This window comes from Zalophus californianus, chromosome 2 (genome assembly GCF_009762305.2).
Source record: "Zalophus californianus isolate mZalCal1 chromosome 2, mZalCal1.pri.v2, whole genome shotgun sequence".
Taxonomy (NCBI): domain Eukaryota; kingdom Metazoa; phylum Chordata; class Mammalia; order Carnivora; family Otariidae; genus Zalophus; species Zalophus californianus.
In genome coordinates, this window is record NC_045596.1 from 19,738,822 (window position 1) to 19,758,078 (window position 19,257).

At 43.1% G+C, this 19,257-nt stretch overlaps 1 protein-coding gene across 1 annotated transcript in view; it reads right to left on the reverse strand.

The window, feature by feature from the left end:
- DHX15 (DEAH-box helicase 15) overlaps positions 1 to 5,746 on the reverse strand; it is a 57,938-nt gene extending 52,192 nt beyond the window's left edge. The window contains exon 1 of the mRNA XM_027597915.2: positions 5,503 to 5,746. Coding sequence (XP_027453716.1) covers positions 5,503 to 5,573 — 71 coding nt within the window. The 5' untranslated portion in view covers positions 5,574 to 5,746. The remainder of the gene's footprint in view (positions 1 to 5,502) is intronic.
- Between the last annotated feature and the right edge of the window lie 13,511 nt (positions 5,747 to 19,257).

Below are 19,257 nucleotides of genomic sequence, written 5' to 3' on the forward strand. Positions count from 1 at the left end.
GTGAAATAAAACCATTAAAAACAAGCTCCACTGAACAACAGTAAGTTGTTTTAAGAATGTTAAAATTATGCAGATGGCCACTATATTAAATCTAGGTCAACTTTAAGTACTCAATTTTACTATCTACTTCCAGTTACCAGACATGATTCCCAAAACAATAATTTTTAAATAATCTCTGCTTATTTATTCTACTAATCCAGTTTACTTCAGACCAAATCCCATAGCAAACTTGCCACAAGGTATCTGGACCCAGACTTGAAATAGTGAGGCAACATAGAGCTGTAAGGCAAGCCACTAAACACGTCATTATTCCTTACCCATAAGACACAAAAGACATACAAATTTCCCATGTACCAATTATCAGTAGCGAGTAGGAAAGACCATTCATTCTCCATAATGGCACATCAGCAGGACAACAGAAAACCCTTTGTAGAATACAGCTAAAATTCTAGAGCCAGCAGGAATTAGGATGGTTCCAATTACAGAAATGGTAAGCAGACCAATTGTATTTTATTTTGTCCTTCCTAAAACATAATTGTATTCCATAGGAATTTAAAGAAAAGCTTTATTATGTGTATAAACATATACACACACCTTTCATATATATACTTTCACAAAGCAATATATATACTTTTCATATAAACATAAAACACATATATGAAAAATGATCCTTTCTCCCATCCCACCGTTCACCTTCTACAGAATCACAGGACATTCAAGCTAGGATTGAAGCCTTTCATCCTAACTCGCCCAAGAAAGTCAAAGGGAAAAAAAAAACCCGAAGGATAACCTAATAAACATAAAAAATCAAGTCTCAGAACTCATAGCTTCCTGGCCTACCTTTGAAATATGCCATCAACCCTCTTTTCTTTGCTTTTCTCATTCTGCCTCTGGTCTAAGGTGCTAACTATTTATATTGCCCCAAAAATGAATGAGAAAGTTTCTAACAGGGTACACAGAAATGTGCCCAGCGAAGTGAGAAGCATTGTAGCCATGAATGGTTCAAAGACCATGCATCTTAAAGGTCACAGAACATAAAAGAACCCTTAAAGAACACCTGGTCTAAATGCAAAGGATTCATGTCTCTAGTACTCTAGAAGAGTGGGGTGGGACAGAAGACCATTATATGATCACCAAGAGACAACAGGACAAAAACAGAAGTTTTATGAACTTCTATACTCCTAGCACCAGGCACTTAACATATATGAACCTAACCTTTCCAGAGTTATAAAATATGGGGGATGGAGAGTGATCGACAAAGTAAATTGTAACACCTTGCTTTGTTACCGTAATATCTATACAAAGATGTTTTTCAAGGGCCTACTTCACCAGCAACTTCATTACCAAGAACAACTACAGCACAGGGAGCATAAGATACATTCTAAGGACACAAAAATTTAACTGCCGACCAAAAAAATGGGGGCAAAAAGAGTAAAAAAGGAGCACTGAGATCACAGTGAGGTATAAGCCTCAATTTCCTATCTGCAAAGAGACAAGTATTAATAAAATAGTCTGAGATTAAAATAAGGCAACAGGAAGGATGCAGAAAGCAAATCCAATCATGTTGAAATGTTGCCCAAGATTTAAACTATCTACTGTCAACGGAGGAGGGAGGATAAAAAACAGCTGAGGGATCTCTCAAACTCATTACTTCATAAATAATGTGTAGACTACCATGTATATGTTTTCTTTTCTTTCTTTTTTTTAGTTTATTTAAGAGAGAGACAGACAGAGGGACAACCAGACTCTGGCTGAGCGCAGACCCCGACTCTGGACTGGATCCCACAACCCTGACATCATCACCTGAGGCAAAAATCAAGAGTCAGGGGCTTAACCCACTGAACCACCCAGGCAACCCCGCCTGTTTTCTGCTTTTAAACAGACACTTTCATTATACAGGAGTTTTACTGTTAAAAAACTGAGTAAAAAGCAGTGCTTTATTGATCACACAGCCACAATCCTGGCAGGTAGACACAACTATGACAGAGTTGTTAAGCACATGTTTCTTAACTGTCTCAGCTCAATCCTGGCTCAGCACTTAGGCTAACTATATGACCACAGTTATTTCTTTCCTCATCTATAAAATGTGGCTATTCATAGATCTTGCGCAGTATTTCAAGAATTAAATGAGTTAATGTATGTAATGTGCTTAAAGCTGTGCCTGGAACAGTGTAAAGGCCTGATAAATATTGCTTATCACTGAAGGTTTTTTTGTTTGTTTATTTTATAATGCCATCTTAAAATTCTACATGGAATAATAGGCACTACAGTACTGCTAATGAAGATGTAAAAACCGGTTATCGAAATCAGAATATTTTAAATATGCATTGCTTTTTATCTGGCAATCTCACTTCAGGAACTTCAAAGGATATTAAGTATGCAAATATGTATACATGAGGATGTTCTCCATCCCTTTCACTTGTAAAACAATAAAGAGTGGGAAACTACCTAAACACCAAAGAACAGGAAACTGGGTAGGTAAGTTATGATACCCCTTTTGAGTGGAGTATTACACAGTTAATGAAAAGGATAATGCATATCTATTCTAGTTTATGATACATTTCTCAGTAAATAAAAATCAAAACACAAAACAACCCATATTGAAACATCTCATTGATACTAAACATTACAGTTTATATTTGTGAATAAACATGCAAAGACTAAAAACAATGTTCATCAAGTGGTTAAAGATGAGAATGAAGATTTCAGGGAAATTTTTGCTTTTTATTTTTTTTATGTATGGACATTTCTTGTCTTCCCTGGGGCAAGTTACTTAACCTCACCTATATCACAGGACTGTAGTGAAAATGTCGTTATACATATCTAGCACCCAGAATAGTTTTGGGAGCACAGTATGTATTCTACATATGCTATATTTGTTTCACTTTCCCACACTTAAGGAGAAAAGCTCTTATTAGGAAGTAATCTCCAGAACAAACATCAAAATGGAAAGTGTCCTTACGTTCGCAAAGTGGTATGATGAAAAAAGTAGTAAGGTCAGTATGTACAGAAACCTTCAACTTCTCTACCTGACCTCCAAATAAAAATACAGCAAGAATAAGTAACGCCATATACAGTTTGGGAACTTGAATCTAAATGAAATCTCCCACCAAATTACCTTCCTTCTCAGTATTGGGGAATGGGCCAGCCATGCTCAGCAATGGGGTTCACAGGACTGGCAAGCTTCTCTCCCTTAGATAAAACCACTTGTTAATAACTATCAGGGCTTAAAAACAAACAAACAAAAAAACCCCAACTTCAAGATTGCATGGCAGTCAACAAAAGTGACTTTCGAAATTATGGAACGGAGGGGGAAAAAAAACCCCAAACACTATTAAGAATTGTAACCCACTGCTAAAGAATTAGTTGTATGAGAAGTGATACAGAAATGTGTATACAAACTTCCCTCCAGAATTATCTCAGAACTTGGGCTCTATTCCAAAGATGAACTCTCCTTTACCAACAGGTAGGTATCATATAATACCAAGAGAATCATAAGGTCACCATCGTAGACCTAAAAAAAAAAAAAAAAATCCACATTTTTTACTAAGGCTATCTGTTTTGCAAGAGAAAGGGAGCAACGCCATATATGTATTTGTCATGGGGCCACTAAACCCAAAGCATTTAATGGTGCACATACAGACAAATATGAATAAATCAATTCATTGCATCCTAGTGTCTTTTGTTCAATGTGACTCTTGTGAGAGATATCAGTTGCATCTTAGCCAGATGACAGGCCAATTTATTTTTACCTCACAGGAACCAAGAACCAAGTGTTCCCTACTTTACCAACCCATTACAAATGTCATTAAAATAGGCTGCATTGACTTAACTACAGCCATATTCTGTGTTGTAATGGAAAAAAGCAAAAGGCTAAAAGTGAGAATAAAAGATCAAGGTTCTAGATCCAGCTGTAAACTGTGTAAGGTTGCACAAGCCACCTTAACAACTCTCCATCTCCATTTGTTATCCCTTGAGTGGAGCTGATGATACTCTTCAAAGTAACTTCCAGCTCTAAGGAGTCTTTAACCAAAAGTGCTAAAGTTTTGCTGGGGGCCGGGGGTGGGGGGGAATATCCTAAAGAGAAAAAACTAATATCCTAAAGAGAAAGAAAACGTCTAACATTGTAAACTAAAAATTTTACAAGATTAAAATGTTATATATTCTGCTTTCCACATTGAATACACCCTACCCGGACTCATACTCCACAGACACTAAACAGATACCTGGAAAACAACAGAAATGAAGAACTTTGGGCGAACAAAAATTCACAGAACTTACATAGATAACTTGACACAGTGATTCCTTCCATTCCTTATACACACAAAATAATGAAATTATGAAAAGTATTTGGATATGCATACTTCTGTTTTCTAGCCTGAATTACCCAAATAAATCTCTGAATTTCAGGAATGAAAACACACAATAGACAAGTGATTTTGATGAAATTGCTAAATCAACTGTTAAATTCCTCTGTAGCTTTCAGGAAATGCTAAGGGAAAGCATTCTGAAACACCAGGAGTCTAACTCTTTCAACTCCCAAACAACCTCCCCCCGGGCGACATTTTGCCAAAAATACTAAAAACATTTTCTGAAAAGTGCGTGTTTCCAAAGCTACTTATGAAAGAGGGGGCTATAAAACAAGAACTTCTGGGGCGGGGGGAGGAATGTCTTCTAAATCCCATCCCAGGACTGCCCAATAACCACTATTTTAGCCAAAGCAGGAAATAAAGGAGATGGCGGGAGCGTAGGCAGAGAGCGGAAGTTTGCCTAGTATCTACTTTGAAGTGTTTGAATGGACTGAGGCACAAGCTCTCCCGCCAAACTACAAATGCAGCGGCTCCAAACTACCAGCCCTCCAGCCCATCAGGTATACTCCACGTTTTCCTTTCTCCCGGCAGGCCCTCTACTTTACTCTCCCTTCCCCCGAGAACTCGTCTGCACGCCTCACTCAACTCCCGCCACCCCCAACGCAACCTACACAAGAATCCACGCGCTTTCCTCACTTTCTGCCCTCCGCCTTTCTCCCTGCGGGGCACCCAGCCGTCCCCCAAGGCCCTCTTCGCGGTCGCTCTGCCTAAGGAGTACCTGGTGCCCTTGGAAGCGAATACTCCCGCCGCGCCCTCCCCCACCTTCTTCCCCCGGCTCCAGACCTCACCCGGGAACCCAGGCCACGAGGTCCGCGGCTCCCTCCCGCGTGCTCCCCTCGAAGTGACTCCGGCTTGGCTTGGCTCGGCTCGGCGGCGCCCTCGTGGCCACGCAGGCCTCTCCACCCTCCCGATTGGGCCGGGCGGCGGCCGCGCCACACATCTCCCCGCGCCCTTGCCCAGCCGAACACCGGGAGTGGCGCCGCTTTCCCCGACCCGCCACTGGTGAGCGAAGCCTAGACGGAAACAAAGGGTCGGGCTCCAGGGCCGACGTGGCTAGGCCGATCCTGGACCGCTCTCCTCCGCGACCCCAACAAAGCCCGAGCCGCTGCCTCGCGCCCCCGGCCTGGCTTACCCATCGGTCCCCGCACGCTTCTTGCCGGAGGGGTAATCCTCCCCCAAGTCCAACCGGTGCCGCTTGGACATCTTCGGACTCTTCGAACGGGCGGTTATGAAGGAAGAAGAAAAAAAAGAAGCCGGCGGCTGTATCGGTACAGTCGAGGGCAGCTACTTAACTCTGGAGGACCCCCACCCCTCCCGCTACAACAGCCTACACCGTGCAGCCGGAACCAGGAGCTAAAATGGCGGCGGCGACGAGGGCTGGGCCTGCGCGCGCGCTTCCGCAGCGTGTTGTGCGTGCCGTGCGTGCATGCGTGCGTGGAGCGCGCGCACGCACTGGAGGCGGGAACTCCAGCCCCGCCCGCCCGCCACCTCGTTGGCCCTCCCTCCTTCCGCCTAGTCGCCCTCGTCCTTCCTACCAGCTGTCTGTGCTTTCTCTGTGGGTGCTCCGAGGGGTAATCTCCTGTGGCCTTCCTGCCCCTTTGACTAAAAAAAAAAAGAGAAGAAAGTCTATCCATCTTTATTATCCTGGCTTTAGGGGAATCTGACACCATGAGAGGTTGAGAAACTGCTTAAGATCATACAGCTAGCTGATAAGGGGCGGAGTCAGAATTGGAATCCAATATTTTCTAACTCCCAATCTTGAACTTGCAGCCACTGACCAGACCCTTTCAATTAGGTTAAGGAAACTGAGGTGAGAAAATATCAAGACTTGTCATGATCCATTTGGCCCTTTTTTTAACCCAGCAGAGACAACATGCATTCAACCTGTAGATGTTTTTTACTGGAACAGAGAAAATTGGCAGTAAGGGCATAATTTGCTATTTTTTTTCCTCTATGATTCTACAGTATTAACCCTACTTCTGTCCTCAATCTTACATTAACGCTTCAAGGTAGGTGTTATTCTATAAGTGTGGACACTAAGGCTGAGGAGGATAAGTCACATAGTGATAATAGCTGTCCCTAAAGCCATAGCAAATTGTTGGGGTGAAATGACTCTTACGACTTTTGTGGATCTCTCCCACCAGGGCATATCAGTTTCCCAGCTTGAGGGCTACTATTAAGTACTTTAAAATTTTGGAGAAATAGTGAGGGAAAAGGTTGGAATTGTACCTGCAGAAGTGCCTCATTCATGCCTGGGTGGCTCATTGGGTTAATCGTCTGCCTTCAGTTCAGGTCTTTATCTCAGGGTCCTGGGATCCAGCCCCACATCAGGCTCCCTGCTCAGTGAGGAGTCAGCTTCTCCCTCTCCCCCTCACTCTGCTCATGCTCTCTCTCTCTCTTGCTCTCTCAAATAAAATAAATAAAATCTTAAAAAAAAAAGTGCCTCACCCTAAGAGGCACCAGCCTGTCATAAATGTACGAGGAGACTTGGTAAAGGAGGAACTGAAATCAAGATGATGATGCTTCTGCCTTGGGCCTAGGATATATCTAAAAACTATACTGTAATCATGTTGTAATCTGAATGAAGAAAAGCCATACTTACCAAAAGACAGTGGCCTTTCTGGAATCTATAATAAGGAGAACAAAGGGCCAGAATCTGCCAGGATGTTCATAGTGCTGGGGAGGGGCAGAGTTCTGTGCCTAGATGATCCACCGTAGAATAGAGAAGAGCCACCCACCAGATCCCTACAGCTTCCTGGAAATGCCAGAGAATATTTCCTTTACCCCATCTCTTTTTCCACTAGACAACCCTCTGATCTATTATTTGCTTATGGCATGAATTTGTTCACCTAGAGGGAATATCTTATGCACCTAACCAGCTCCAGGTGTCCAGCCAGAGATGTCTTCCAACCTCAATTAATTAATAATCATGATAATAGCAAACACATATAAAGAACTTACCGGGTACCAGACACTTTCTTATACATTTTAACCTACCTGACCCTTACAACAACTTTCAGCTAGGTGCTATGAGTTAGACTCCTTCACAGGTGAGGAAACTGATGTACAAACAGGGCAAGTACTGTGATCAAGATGACCCTTCTGGGATTCCCAGATAGTATTTGTGCTTAAGTGCCATGCTCTGCTGCTGCAGCTGATAAATAGTATTCTTATTCCACCTTGTTCTCCTAGGGTTTGGTTACTGAGGATAAATTCTGCCAGTGTGGCAAGCTCAATGTGGACCGATAAACTGAAGTTTGTCCGCTGTGCAAGGGGAGGACTCATTTACGGAGCTCTCCATGGACAAGTTAGGATTTGGAAGGTTTGCACCCAGCCTGATTATAGAGACACACTATTAACCACTATACTTTATCACTATTATCATTCTTAATTACTTCATTTACATATTCACTCAATGGGTATTTATTAAACCTACATGTCAGGCATTGAGTTTAGTTCTGGGGATATGGGAGAGAACAAAATAGCCATAGTTCCTGCCTTCACACTTACCGGAGGAAGAGAGGTGTTAAACAGCTAAATACAAAAAAAGCTACGTCGTTTGTTACAGCTGATAACTGCTAAAAGGGCCAGACCCTTTTAGTAAATGGCAAAGACAATCCTATTACTTGGCAAATTCCAAGGGTTTAGAAGTTACCTCTCAGGAACCGGGAACAGTATATATAATAGTGTCACTGCCCGTTTTTTTTTTTCACTCTGTCTGATCCTACTGTCCTTTCTTCCCTTCCACTCGTGTACTCCTTAATAAACTTCCTGAACACTCATCTTTGCTTCAGTTTACTTTTCATGGAACCCAACTTCAAAGATTTGGTGCCAGGAATGGTCCAAGAGAGCAGACACTCTGATTGCATTTGGGCCCGGTGCCATTGATCACCGGGCCACAATGAGTCAGTGGTGATGGGTAAAAACACAATGACCGCAAGAAAGCAAGGCAACTGTTAAAAGTTTCATCTGTGGTGTAATGGGAAAAGGTATGTGATGTACAATGAAAGAACAGGCATTGCTGTCAAAGTACAGGGGAAATAGTATCTGTAAGCACATAGGATTACATGGCTACTGCCAAATGGAATTGATGCTGGGAAGAGGTAACAATGGTTAGAGTGGTAGTTCTGCAATTCAAAATGAAGTGTGAAAGCCAGAAGACCTTCTGGGAGCATGTAAAGAGGTTCTCATCTCCTGCAGTGGGAAGACAGAGAAAACTGAGGACCAGTCCCAGGACTCAAACGTAACAGTACAAAAGCCAAGTGGAAACCTGCAAAGACTATACTCTCCACTTAGGCAGGGGTGATATGTCAAGGCCAAGGCCCTCCTTGGAAAAGAGCGGAACTGTGACACATGGGATGAGGACATTTAGGTTCATTCAATCTTGAATCCCTAAATTCCCTTCACCCTGCGGAGCCTGTCCAAATGCCCCCACTCCTCCCCATTCTCCTTGCTTGTGAATTAATGAGAAGCCTCCTCTCTGGGGGATAATAATGCACTTATCTCAGGATACACCTACACTTCCCCTGCTCATTACTAGGTAATAATTAAAGTGAAGCCACAACATATGATATTCCAGGGACATCCTAGGACCAATAATATTGGAAGGTGACCCTACCACAAAGAAGCTGTAGAACGTAGCTCACAAGTACCACAGGAACCAGGAGAGTATACATGGCAACCACTACATTCAAGTGTAATTGACATGTTAAGAGAGGAGATAAGATGGAATCATATAAAATACTCAGTGAAAACCAGAGAAGGCAGACCAAAGAAGAGGTGAAGAAAAGAAATAAAGACTATAATGAATAGGAAACAGTTACAAAATCAACGTAGGGAAACAAGAAAAATGACTTAAAAAATGGGCAAAGGATTTGAATAGAAATTTCTCCAAAGAAAATACACAAATGACCTATAAGCACATGTAAAGATGCTCAACATCACTAATCATCAGGGAAATGTGAATTAAAACCCCAACGAGGAGCCACTTTTACACCCATTAGGATGGCTGTTATAATAAACAAAATAAGTGTTGGCAAGGATGTAGAGAAAATGGAACCCTGGTGCGTTGCTGTTGGGAATGTAAAATGGGGTAGCCACCATGGAAAACAATATGGTGATTCCTCAAAAAAATTAAACATAGAATTACCATAGGATTCAGCAATTCCACTTCTGGGTATGTACCCCAAAGAACTGAAAGCAGGGCTCGAATGGATATTTGTATACTAATGTTCATAGCAGCCTTATTCACAGTAGCCAAAACGTGGAAACAACTCAAATGTCCATTAATGGATGAATGGATAAAGAAAATGTGGTATATACATACAATGGAATATTATTTAACTTTAATAAGAAATGAAAACCTGACACGTGTACAACATAGATGAACCTTGAAGGCATTATGCTTAGTGAGATAAGCCAGACACAAAAGGACATGTATTATATCATTCCATGCATATGAGGTAACTACAGTGGTCAAATTCATAAAGACAGGAAGTAGAATGGTGTTTGTTGCCAAGGGTGGGAAAAGGTAGAAATGGGGATTTCTTGTTTAATGGGTAACAGGGTTTCCGTTTGAAACATGAAAAAGTTCTAGAAATGAGTACATACACATCAATGTGAATATACTTAATACCACTGAATTATATACTTACAAACGGTTAAAATGGTAACCATTATGTTGAACATATTTTACCACATTAAAAAGAAAGGAGAGAAAGAAGGCAAAAATGGTTGCCTCCCTTAAAGGTCTAAAAGATGGATGGGTGGTAGTCCATGTCATACCTCCATTTAATTTACTGGTCAGGCCTCTGCAAAATCCAGACAGATTCTGGAGAATGGCAATTGACTATCATGAACCTAGCTAAATAGCATCCCCAATTGTAACTGCTATGTCAGGTGTGTCATCTTCACTAGAGCAGATGGACTCAGGTATGTGGTATGTGGCAAAGATCTGGCAAATTGACTTTTTCTATCCCTATCAAAAAAAAAAAAAAATCAGAAACATTTCACCTCCCTTTGGAGCATTCAACAGTATCCATTTATAGATTTGCTCCAGTGCTATGTTAAAACTCTGCTGTCCTCTGTCATAACATAGTCTAAAGAGACATGAACCAGCTGGACCTCCCACAGAATACCACAGTGGTCTGGGAAATTGACGACATCATACTAGCTAGACCAAATAAACAGTGGCTAGGAGACTGGAGGCCTTGGTAATTCATATGCACTCTTGAGGGAGATAAACCTTAAAAGATTCAGGAACGGGGCGCCTGGGTGGCTCAGTTGGTTGAGCATCTGGCTCAGGTAGTGATCTCAGGGTCATGATCTCAGGGTCATGAGATTGAGCCCCGTGCTGGGGATGGAGCCTACATAAGATTCTCCCTCTCCCTCTGCCCCTCCCCATCCCCCTCTCTAAAAAAAGAGAGAGAGAGAGAGAGAGAGAGAGAGCCTTCCACATAAGTAATATTTTAGAGTCTAGTGATCTTGGCTGTGTGGGGACATCTCTTCCTTGCCATTGTGTACAAGGAAGCACAGTGCCTGCTAGGTGGGTCTCTTCAAGTTCTGGAAGCAATATGTTCCCAAAAGTACTGCTCCAACTCACCTACCAGGTGACACAGATGGATGTCTTTTTTCTGGGAGTCCATAATAAGAAAGGACTGCCACAGGTCCAGGCTAGAGGGCAAACTGCTGGCCTCTTGGACCATACAGCCCAGCAGATCCTACAGTATTAGGGGTATCAGTGATGGAAAAAGATGACATGTGGATTTTCTGTAGCCCCAACTGGAGAATCACAATGTAGATCCATAGGTTCTAGATCAAAGCCATATCAACTGCAACAGAGAATTATACACACCTTTCAAAAAACAGCTTTTGGAGTACTCTCAGGCCCTGGTTGAGACAGGTACCCCATCACTGAACATCAAGTGACCAAGACACTAGAACTGCCTCTCATGTGCTAGGTTCTATCACATTCCCCAAGCCATAAGGTGAGATGGACCCAGATGGAAGAGATACCTCTAGGATTAGACATCAATAAAACTAGAAAGCACAAGCAAGCTGTGTAAGCACAGGTAGTAGGCACGTAGCTCAATCAACCACCACTGTTAGACGCCCCCTCTCCCTCAGCTCTAATGCTGTGCTGGGGCCAGTTTGTACCGGCTCATGAGAGCTCATTGTTAAGTTTTCAAGAATGTTGCCATCCTGTTGACATCACATGGGTAATTGAAATTGACCATAGTAAAAGTAGTTATACCATGAAAATGATCGAAAGCTACAAATCACATATTTTTTCTCCTTCTCAGAAAGCTGGTTGTTAAATATTTACCAGTAGACCGCTCCTCATCTCACATCTCAATGATCAGTTGATATAAGAGGGAAAAGCCTGGGATGGATTCACAAATGACTCAACAGTGGCTGCACTGCTGCGTCATTCAGCATGATCATGAAAGATTCGCCACTTTGTGTGGAAAGAGAAGTGGCCTTAAATGAGAACACACAGGGATTCATGGGCAATGCTGAATAACTTGGCCATCTGGCCAGGGGTATGGAAGCAGAAAGCTTGGAAGATTGGAGGACAATGAGGATTAGGGTAAAGTCACGCAGATGAACATAAGGAAATGGGCACAGAGTGTGATGATCTTTATTTCATGGGCTAATGCCCATCAAAGAATATCCATCATAGAAGAGGCGCTAACAAACCACACACCATCCAGTGATAGGCCTCTGTCATCAGCCACTCCCATGCTTGCTTGATGGCCACATGAATGGAGTTGTCATGGTAGCAGGGATGGAAGCTATATGTGGATAAAACAGCATGGATACCACTTAACAAGGCTGATCTAGCTACCACCATCACTGAATATCCAACCTTTTCGCAACAGAAACCAATACTGAATGCCCAATATGATACAATCCCTCCAAGAGAAAAACTACATCAGATACCATCACCCCTAGAAGAGGTAGCCATTCATTTTGACAAGAATAGACACAAATTCTAGGTATGGATTTCCTTTTTCTGTCCAAAATCCTCCAGCCAGTACCATTATCCAAGCACATGGAATGTTTAATCCTTTATTGTGAGATTCTATATACCATGGTGTCAGACAAAGGGACCTACTTAACATTAAAGGAAGTGCTGGAACAGGCATATGACCAGGAGATACACTGCTCATATCACATACTGCAATACCCAGAAGTAACTAGCACGATAGAATACCTGGCTCAGAGACAACATCATGTGAAGATGACATGCCATCCTCCATAATGCAATGCACATTCTAAATAAATGACTTTTATATGGTGCTGTTTCCCCAATAGGTAGAATACATAGGTCTGGGAATCAGAAGGTGGGAGAAGGAGATCCCCACCTTCCTTCACTTCTAATGGTCCATTTTGGGAATTTGTACTTCTCATTCCTGAAACTCTGGATTCTGAATAGTTAAGAGTCTTAAAAGGAAATACTTCCACCATGGCTGTCAACTGCACTCCCGAAGCTCCTCATGCCAAGGGACCAGAGGGCAGGAAGAGGAATCACCATCCTGGCAAAGGTAATTGGCCATGATCACCAGGAGGAGATTAAAGCTGCTGTTACACAAAAAAAGAGGATGTACTCCTCTGAGGTGATCCATTTGAGCACCTCCTGGTACTCTCATTTCTAATTTTGATAATAAATATACAAATGTAGTAGCTACAGCCTGAGAATGGCATAGTTACCAGGGACTCGGACCCTTAAGATTTGAAGGTCTGGAGTTTTTGTTTGTTTAAGATTAATTAATTTATTTATTTGAGAGAGACAGAGAGGGAGGGAGAAGCAGACTCTCCACTGAGCAGAGAGCCCAACATGGAGCTCGATCCCAGGACCCTGAGATCATGACCTGAGCCAAAGGCAGACGCTTAACCGACTGAGCCACCCAGGCGCCCCTGAAGGTCTGGTTTTTATTACCAGGTAAGTCTTCAGGAGTACCAAAGATGCTACCTGAGGGTGAGGCTAAAATAGATGGCCAGTAGAAGAAGGAAGCGATGAGTGTTCGTTGCAGCCCTGAGACCTATTGCAGGGCTGGTGTCTGCACACCTCCTACCCAGGGTAGCCTATGTCTAATAACCAATTATTATGGGAATATAAGTCTTGGTCCCACCCACTGTGACCTGGACCCAATTGGAAGAGTTATCCTAGCTTTGAGGTCCCCACTGGGATTGACTTTGGCCTTTTGAGGGACGATCACAGCCACACTTTTCTCTCTATCCAATCATACTTTCTTCCCTTCTTTTCCACTGGTGTTGATCCCCAGAGCATTCCCTCATAAACTTCCTGTGTGCTGATCTCAATATCAGAGTCTGCTTCCCAAGAAGCCTAATTTAAGATATTAGAGTTGGCTTCCTTATTTTCGATAGGAACAACCTCCAAACACTTTCTAGATGACTCGTCAGAAAGTTTGAAAGTCTCACATATACATTCATTCATTCAGTTAGCAAATATTTACTTAGTGCCAACCATATGTCAAGAACTGTTCTGGATGCTAAGGCTATAGTGATGAACAAAACAGAAAAGATTCCTGCCCTTGTGGCCCTTATATTTCAGTGGAGAGTAACAATAAGCAAGAAATTCATAGGATAATTTCCGATATTGAGGAGTACTGTGAAGAAAATAATACAGGACATTATGACAGAGAATGACTAGAAGTGCTAGAAGTGGGAGGGATTCTACTGAGAAGGTAGTTAAGAAAGTCTCCTCTTAGAAGTTGCATTAGGCAAGGCAAAGGCTCCTTGGCATGAAGAGCTTCAAGAGTGCAGTTGACAACCATGGTGGAAGTACTTTGTTGTAGGACTCTTAACTATTCAGAATCCAGAGTTTCAGGAATGGGAAGTACAAATTCCCAAAATGGACCATTAGAAGTGAAGGACGGTGGGGATCTCCTTCTGGTTCCCAGACCTATGTATTCTACCTACTGGGGAAACAGCACCATATAAAAGTCATTGCATTATGGAGCCATTTTAAGGACTGGAAAAGAGTATTCCAGGCAGATAAAAGAGTGAGCATAAGGAAGGAAGTTCATATGAGTGTAGTAACAATAGGAAAAGACCAGCATGGATGGAAGTAGTGAACAAGGGGGAGTGGGCTGAGTTGAGGTCATTAAGGTAGGCAGGGGCCAGATTGTGTAGGACCCATGGGTCATTGTAAGGAGTTTGGATATACTCTAATCTCAGTGGAAATCTATTGAAGAATTTTAAACAAGGGAGCAACATTTCTGTTTTACTTTTTAATAAGTCACTCTAGCTACCTTTAGAGGATCAACTATGTGGGAGAAAGGCCAAAATGGGACCAGGAAGTTTAGTACAGAAGCTACTGAAGTAGCCCAGATGAGAAGTGATGGTGACTCGATCCAGAATGATGACAATAAGCAGGTGAGATAGAACTGGATTTGGGATCTCGTTTTGAGACAGAACCAACAGGACATGCTAATGGATTGTCTCAAAAGAAGGTTGGGAAAGGAGAAAGAAAGGAGAAGAATATGGGACATCTGGCCACCTGGGTATATGGTGGAACTATTTACTAAGGTGGGTGGGATTGTGATGGATGGGTTGGAGGGGATGAATTAAGAGTTCTATTTTAGTCATGCTAAGTTTGAGATGCTTGTCATCTCCAAGTGGAGATATCAAGGATATCTCCAGCTAAACCTACAACTAAAGCTTAGGACTGGGGATGTAAATCTAGGCGTCATCGGCATAGAGATGTTATTTAAAAACATGGAACTAGGGGCACCTGGATGGCTCAGTTGGTTAAGCATCTGCCTTAGGCTCAGGTCATGATCCCAGGGTGCTGCGATCGAGCCTGCTCAGCCGAGAGCCTGCTTCTCCCTCTCCCTCTGCCCCTACCACTCCTCCTCCCCCGACTCATGCTTTCTCTCTCTCTCAAAATAAATTTAAAAAATCTTTTTAAAAATAATAGTAAATAAAAAAATAAAACCATGGAATTAGGTGAGATCACTTCATCCATGAGTGAGAACTAATCCCTGGCATCCTCTTGGTATCCTTTCATCTGCCAGTGAAGGCAACAGAGAAGGGCCAACCATCAAAACCAGGTCCCTTGGGGCGCCTGGGTGGCTCAGTCATTAAGCGTCTGCCTTCAGCTCAGGTCATGATCCCAGGGTCCTGGGATCGAGCCCCGCATTGGGCTCCCTGCTCTGCGGGAAGCCTGCTTCTCCCTCTCCCACTCCCCCTGCTTGTGTTCCCTCTCTCGCTGTGTCTCTCTCTGTCAAATAAATAAATAAAATCTTAAAACAAAAACAAACACCAAGTTCCTTGGTAAGAACAGTAGACATATCAAGAAAAAAAAAAAATGTTCAATGTTTCTAGGAAGCCCAGTGTAGTAGGCAGGACTTTGGCTCCATGATCTTCATTTTCTGGATATTTCACCTACATCTACTACATTATGTAACAAAAGATACCTTGCAGATGAAATTAAGCTCACAGACTTTATGATGGGGAGACCATCCTGGATTATGCTCGCAGTCCCAATGTATTCAAATAGCCTTTAAAAATGGAAGAGGAAGGCAGAACAGTCAGATCGATATGATAAAAGAAGAGGAAGGAGAGATACTAAGCATGGGAGAGACCCATCCTCTGTTGCTTTGGAGATGGAGGAAAGGGACAACGAGCAGAGGAATGAATGTGACCTCTAGAAACAGAACAACCCTTAGCTGATAGCCAGCAAAGCAAACAGTTCTACAACCGCAGGAAACCAAACTCTGCAAATAATCTGAATAAACAAAAGAACAGATTCTTCCCTAGAGCCTCCAGAAAGGAATTTAGTCCTGCTGACACCTTTATTTTAGCCTGGTGAGTCACCTGTCAAACTTCTGTCATACAGAACTATAAGATAAATTCTGTTGCCTCAAGCTGCTAAGTGTGTAATAATTTGTTACAGTGACAATAGAAAATGAATGTAGACGTAAGATGGGGCAGATATCTGACCACTGGATTGGGAAAGATGGAGGCCATTGATGACCTTTATGTGAGCTGTTTCAGAAAAGTGGTGGTGATGAAAACCCAGCCAAAGTGGTGGAGTGAATGAGAGATGAAAAGACATATAGGAGTAGGAGAGACGCAGAGATACGACACAGAGGGATAGGTAAAGCCGTAAGTTCTGATACAATATCCAGGCCCCAGAGAAAGCATTCGAGCTGGTGAAAAATAATAGTGAGGTCCACCACCAAGAAGTCAGGCCACCTCTGGCTTGGCTAACAGGTCTAGTGCTAACACTGAAGGGATCTGCGGCAAGGATACAAATGATTGCTCCTGGCCTGTGGCATACACACCTCTCTCCCCTCCCACTATGGACATCCTAGACCAGTTGTCATGGCTCCCACCCAGGTTCCCAGGGGTAGGGACTCCAAATGGCCACACGCCCTTGGCTCTGTAAACAACTTGCCACGTGGGTGAATATTGGCTCGAGAAGACCCCCATTCCCCACCAAGAGGAGAGAGTCATGAGAATGGTCATGAGACCTGGGCCATTCAGGGTTTGAGCCCGAGTTCCCTGAGTCTAAGGGAGACCCCGCTCTAGGCTCTAGTAGTTTGTACCAGTGTCTCCTCCTCTCATGATAACTTTATAAACAGAGCAGTAGGAAGCTCAGGGCAGCCCCATACAGGTACTGAGGCAAGTGAAACCCTAATGGAAGCCTATAAAGAAAACAGAAAGGAACAGAAAGTGAGGAATCAAGACTGAGAGACTTGAGGATGCAGCCACATCACCCCCAAGTTGACACTGCAACACAATCACAACGCCTAAACTTACTTGGTGTATGAAGACAGCTCCCCCTCTCCCCCCTGCCCCCCTCAGCTTTACACACTTCTCAGGCAGTCTTCCTCATGCGGAAGTACCAGGGAGGAGGATTTCACCATCTCCACTGACCCAGCGAGAGCCTGACTTCCACTGGTCCGTGTTTCTCAGTTGGGTGGGATTAATGAGTCACCGTGTGACCCAGGATTTTGGTTCTTGTTCTCTCGGATCTGCATGCCCACAAATGGAGTCCATTCTCTTTCTCCAATCCTCCTCGTAACTTGCCCAGAAAGAATGCCCACACGGCTCACACCCAGGTTTCCCCACCAAGAGGAGAGAGGCTTACCGTTACCCCGCTGTGCTACTTGTATTCCAAGGGTGAAGAGATATTAGCCCCACTCTCAGTCACAGGTCCAGACTATATTCGTGGTCAGTTCTCCCAAAACCACTTTTCTAAAAGCGAATTCACCAAAGGCCGATTCACTGAATGCCTTAGTGTCTAAAACCTCAGTCACTAGAAATTTTATGTGGATCTTTCCCATAGCTTCCATGTCCCTCCTTAACACACTCGTGCTTTCCTCCACCTTCTTAAACCTGGGATTATTCTTTTAATGCCATTGTCTACGAATTTCATCATCTGTGTTATTTCTGGGGTTGTTTTATTGGTTCCTTTTTCTCATCATCAAGAGTTACATTATTCTGCTTCTTTGCATGTCTGGTAAGCTTTTATTAGATGCAAATACTATGAATGTTGTCTTGTTCAACGTCGGGTATTTTTTGTTCCTTTAAATATTTTTGGGCTTTGCTCTAGGGCAGAGTTAAGATACTTGGAAGGAATTCGATCCTTTTATTTTTTATTTTTTTTAAGATTTCATTTATTTATCTGACAGAGAGAGACACAGCGAGAGAGGGAATACAAGCAGGGGGAGTGGGAGAGGGAGAAGCAGGCTTCCCACTGAACAGGGAGCCCAATGTGGGGCTCGATCCCAGGACCCTGGGATCATCACCTGAGCCGAAGGTGGACACTTAACGACTGAGCCACCAAGGCGCCCCGAATTCGATCCTTTTAAAGCTTGTTTTTATGCTTTGTTAGTTAAGTCCAGAAAGGCCTTTACCCTAAAGCTACCATAGGGGATTGCTCTGCCTGATCTTTCCTGATGGTCTTTCTCTCACTTCATGTAGTTTTCTCATTCACATTGCTGTGGCCTGAATGTTTGAATCCTCCAAATCCGGATATGAAACCCTAACCCCAACATGATGGCATTTGAAGTGAGGCCTTTGGGAGGTAATTAGGGTTACATGAGATCATGAATGGGATTAACACCCTTCTGAAAAGAGGAGGAAAGACAGGATCTCTCTCCTCTCCTCAACTAGCACTAAGGCAGACCACATGAGGGTGTAACCAAGAAGAGGACCTACACCAAGAACCTGACCAGGTACCCTGGTCTTGGACCTCCAGACTCCAGAAGTATGAAAAATACATGTTCATTGTTTAAGCCACCCAGTGTATGGCATTCGGTTACAGCAGCCTGAGCTCACTCAGATACACTTGTACTGCTGAGTGCTAGGCTGAAACCCGCAAAGGGAACCTTCCGCAGGTCTTCGGAGCTCTCGCCATGTGGCTCTTGGCTGTCTGGCGTGCCCCGCAAATTCTAGCTGCCTTGACTCAACTCTTCAGACAATGACTCTATGCTCAGGTCAGAGATCACTCTGGGTGCTCCTCCCTGAACTGCAGCTGAGAAATTCTCTGCAGGCTTAGGCAATTTTAGGGTTCATCTCATTTGTTTTCCTTCTCTGTGCTGCCTGTTGACTAATGCCTGAAACTGTTACTTTGTATGTTTTGTGTAGCAATTTCATCCTGTAAGAAGGAGGTTAAATCTGGGCACCGGTTGTTTCATTTTGGCCCAGAGCAGATGTTAGTAAACTATGTTAGTAAATTAAGTCTATATGGTAGACTCTCAGTGTATGCTCCAATATCTGGTGGGGAAAGTCTTCTCTCATTTTTCTTTTTTTCAAAATTTTCTTGGCCATTTGGGTCCCTTTGCCTTTCCTATGAATTGTATAACTTGCTTACTAAATTCCCTTAAAAAGCCCTGTTAGGATTTAAATT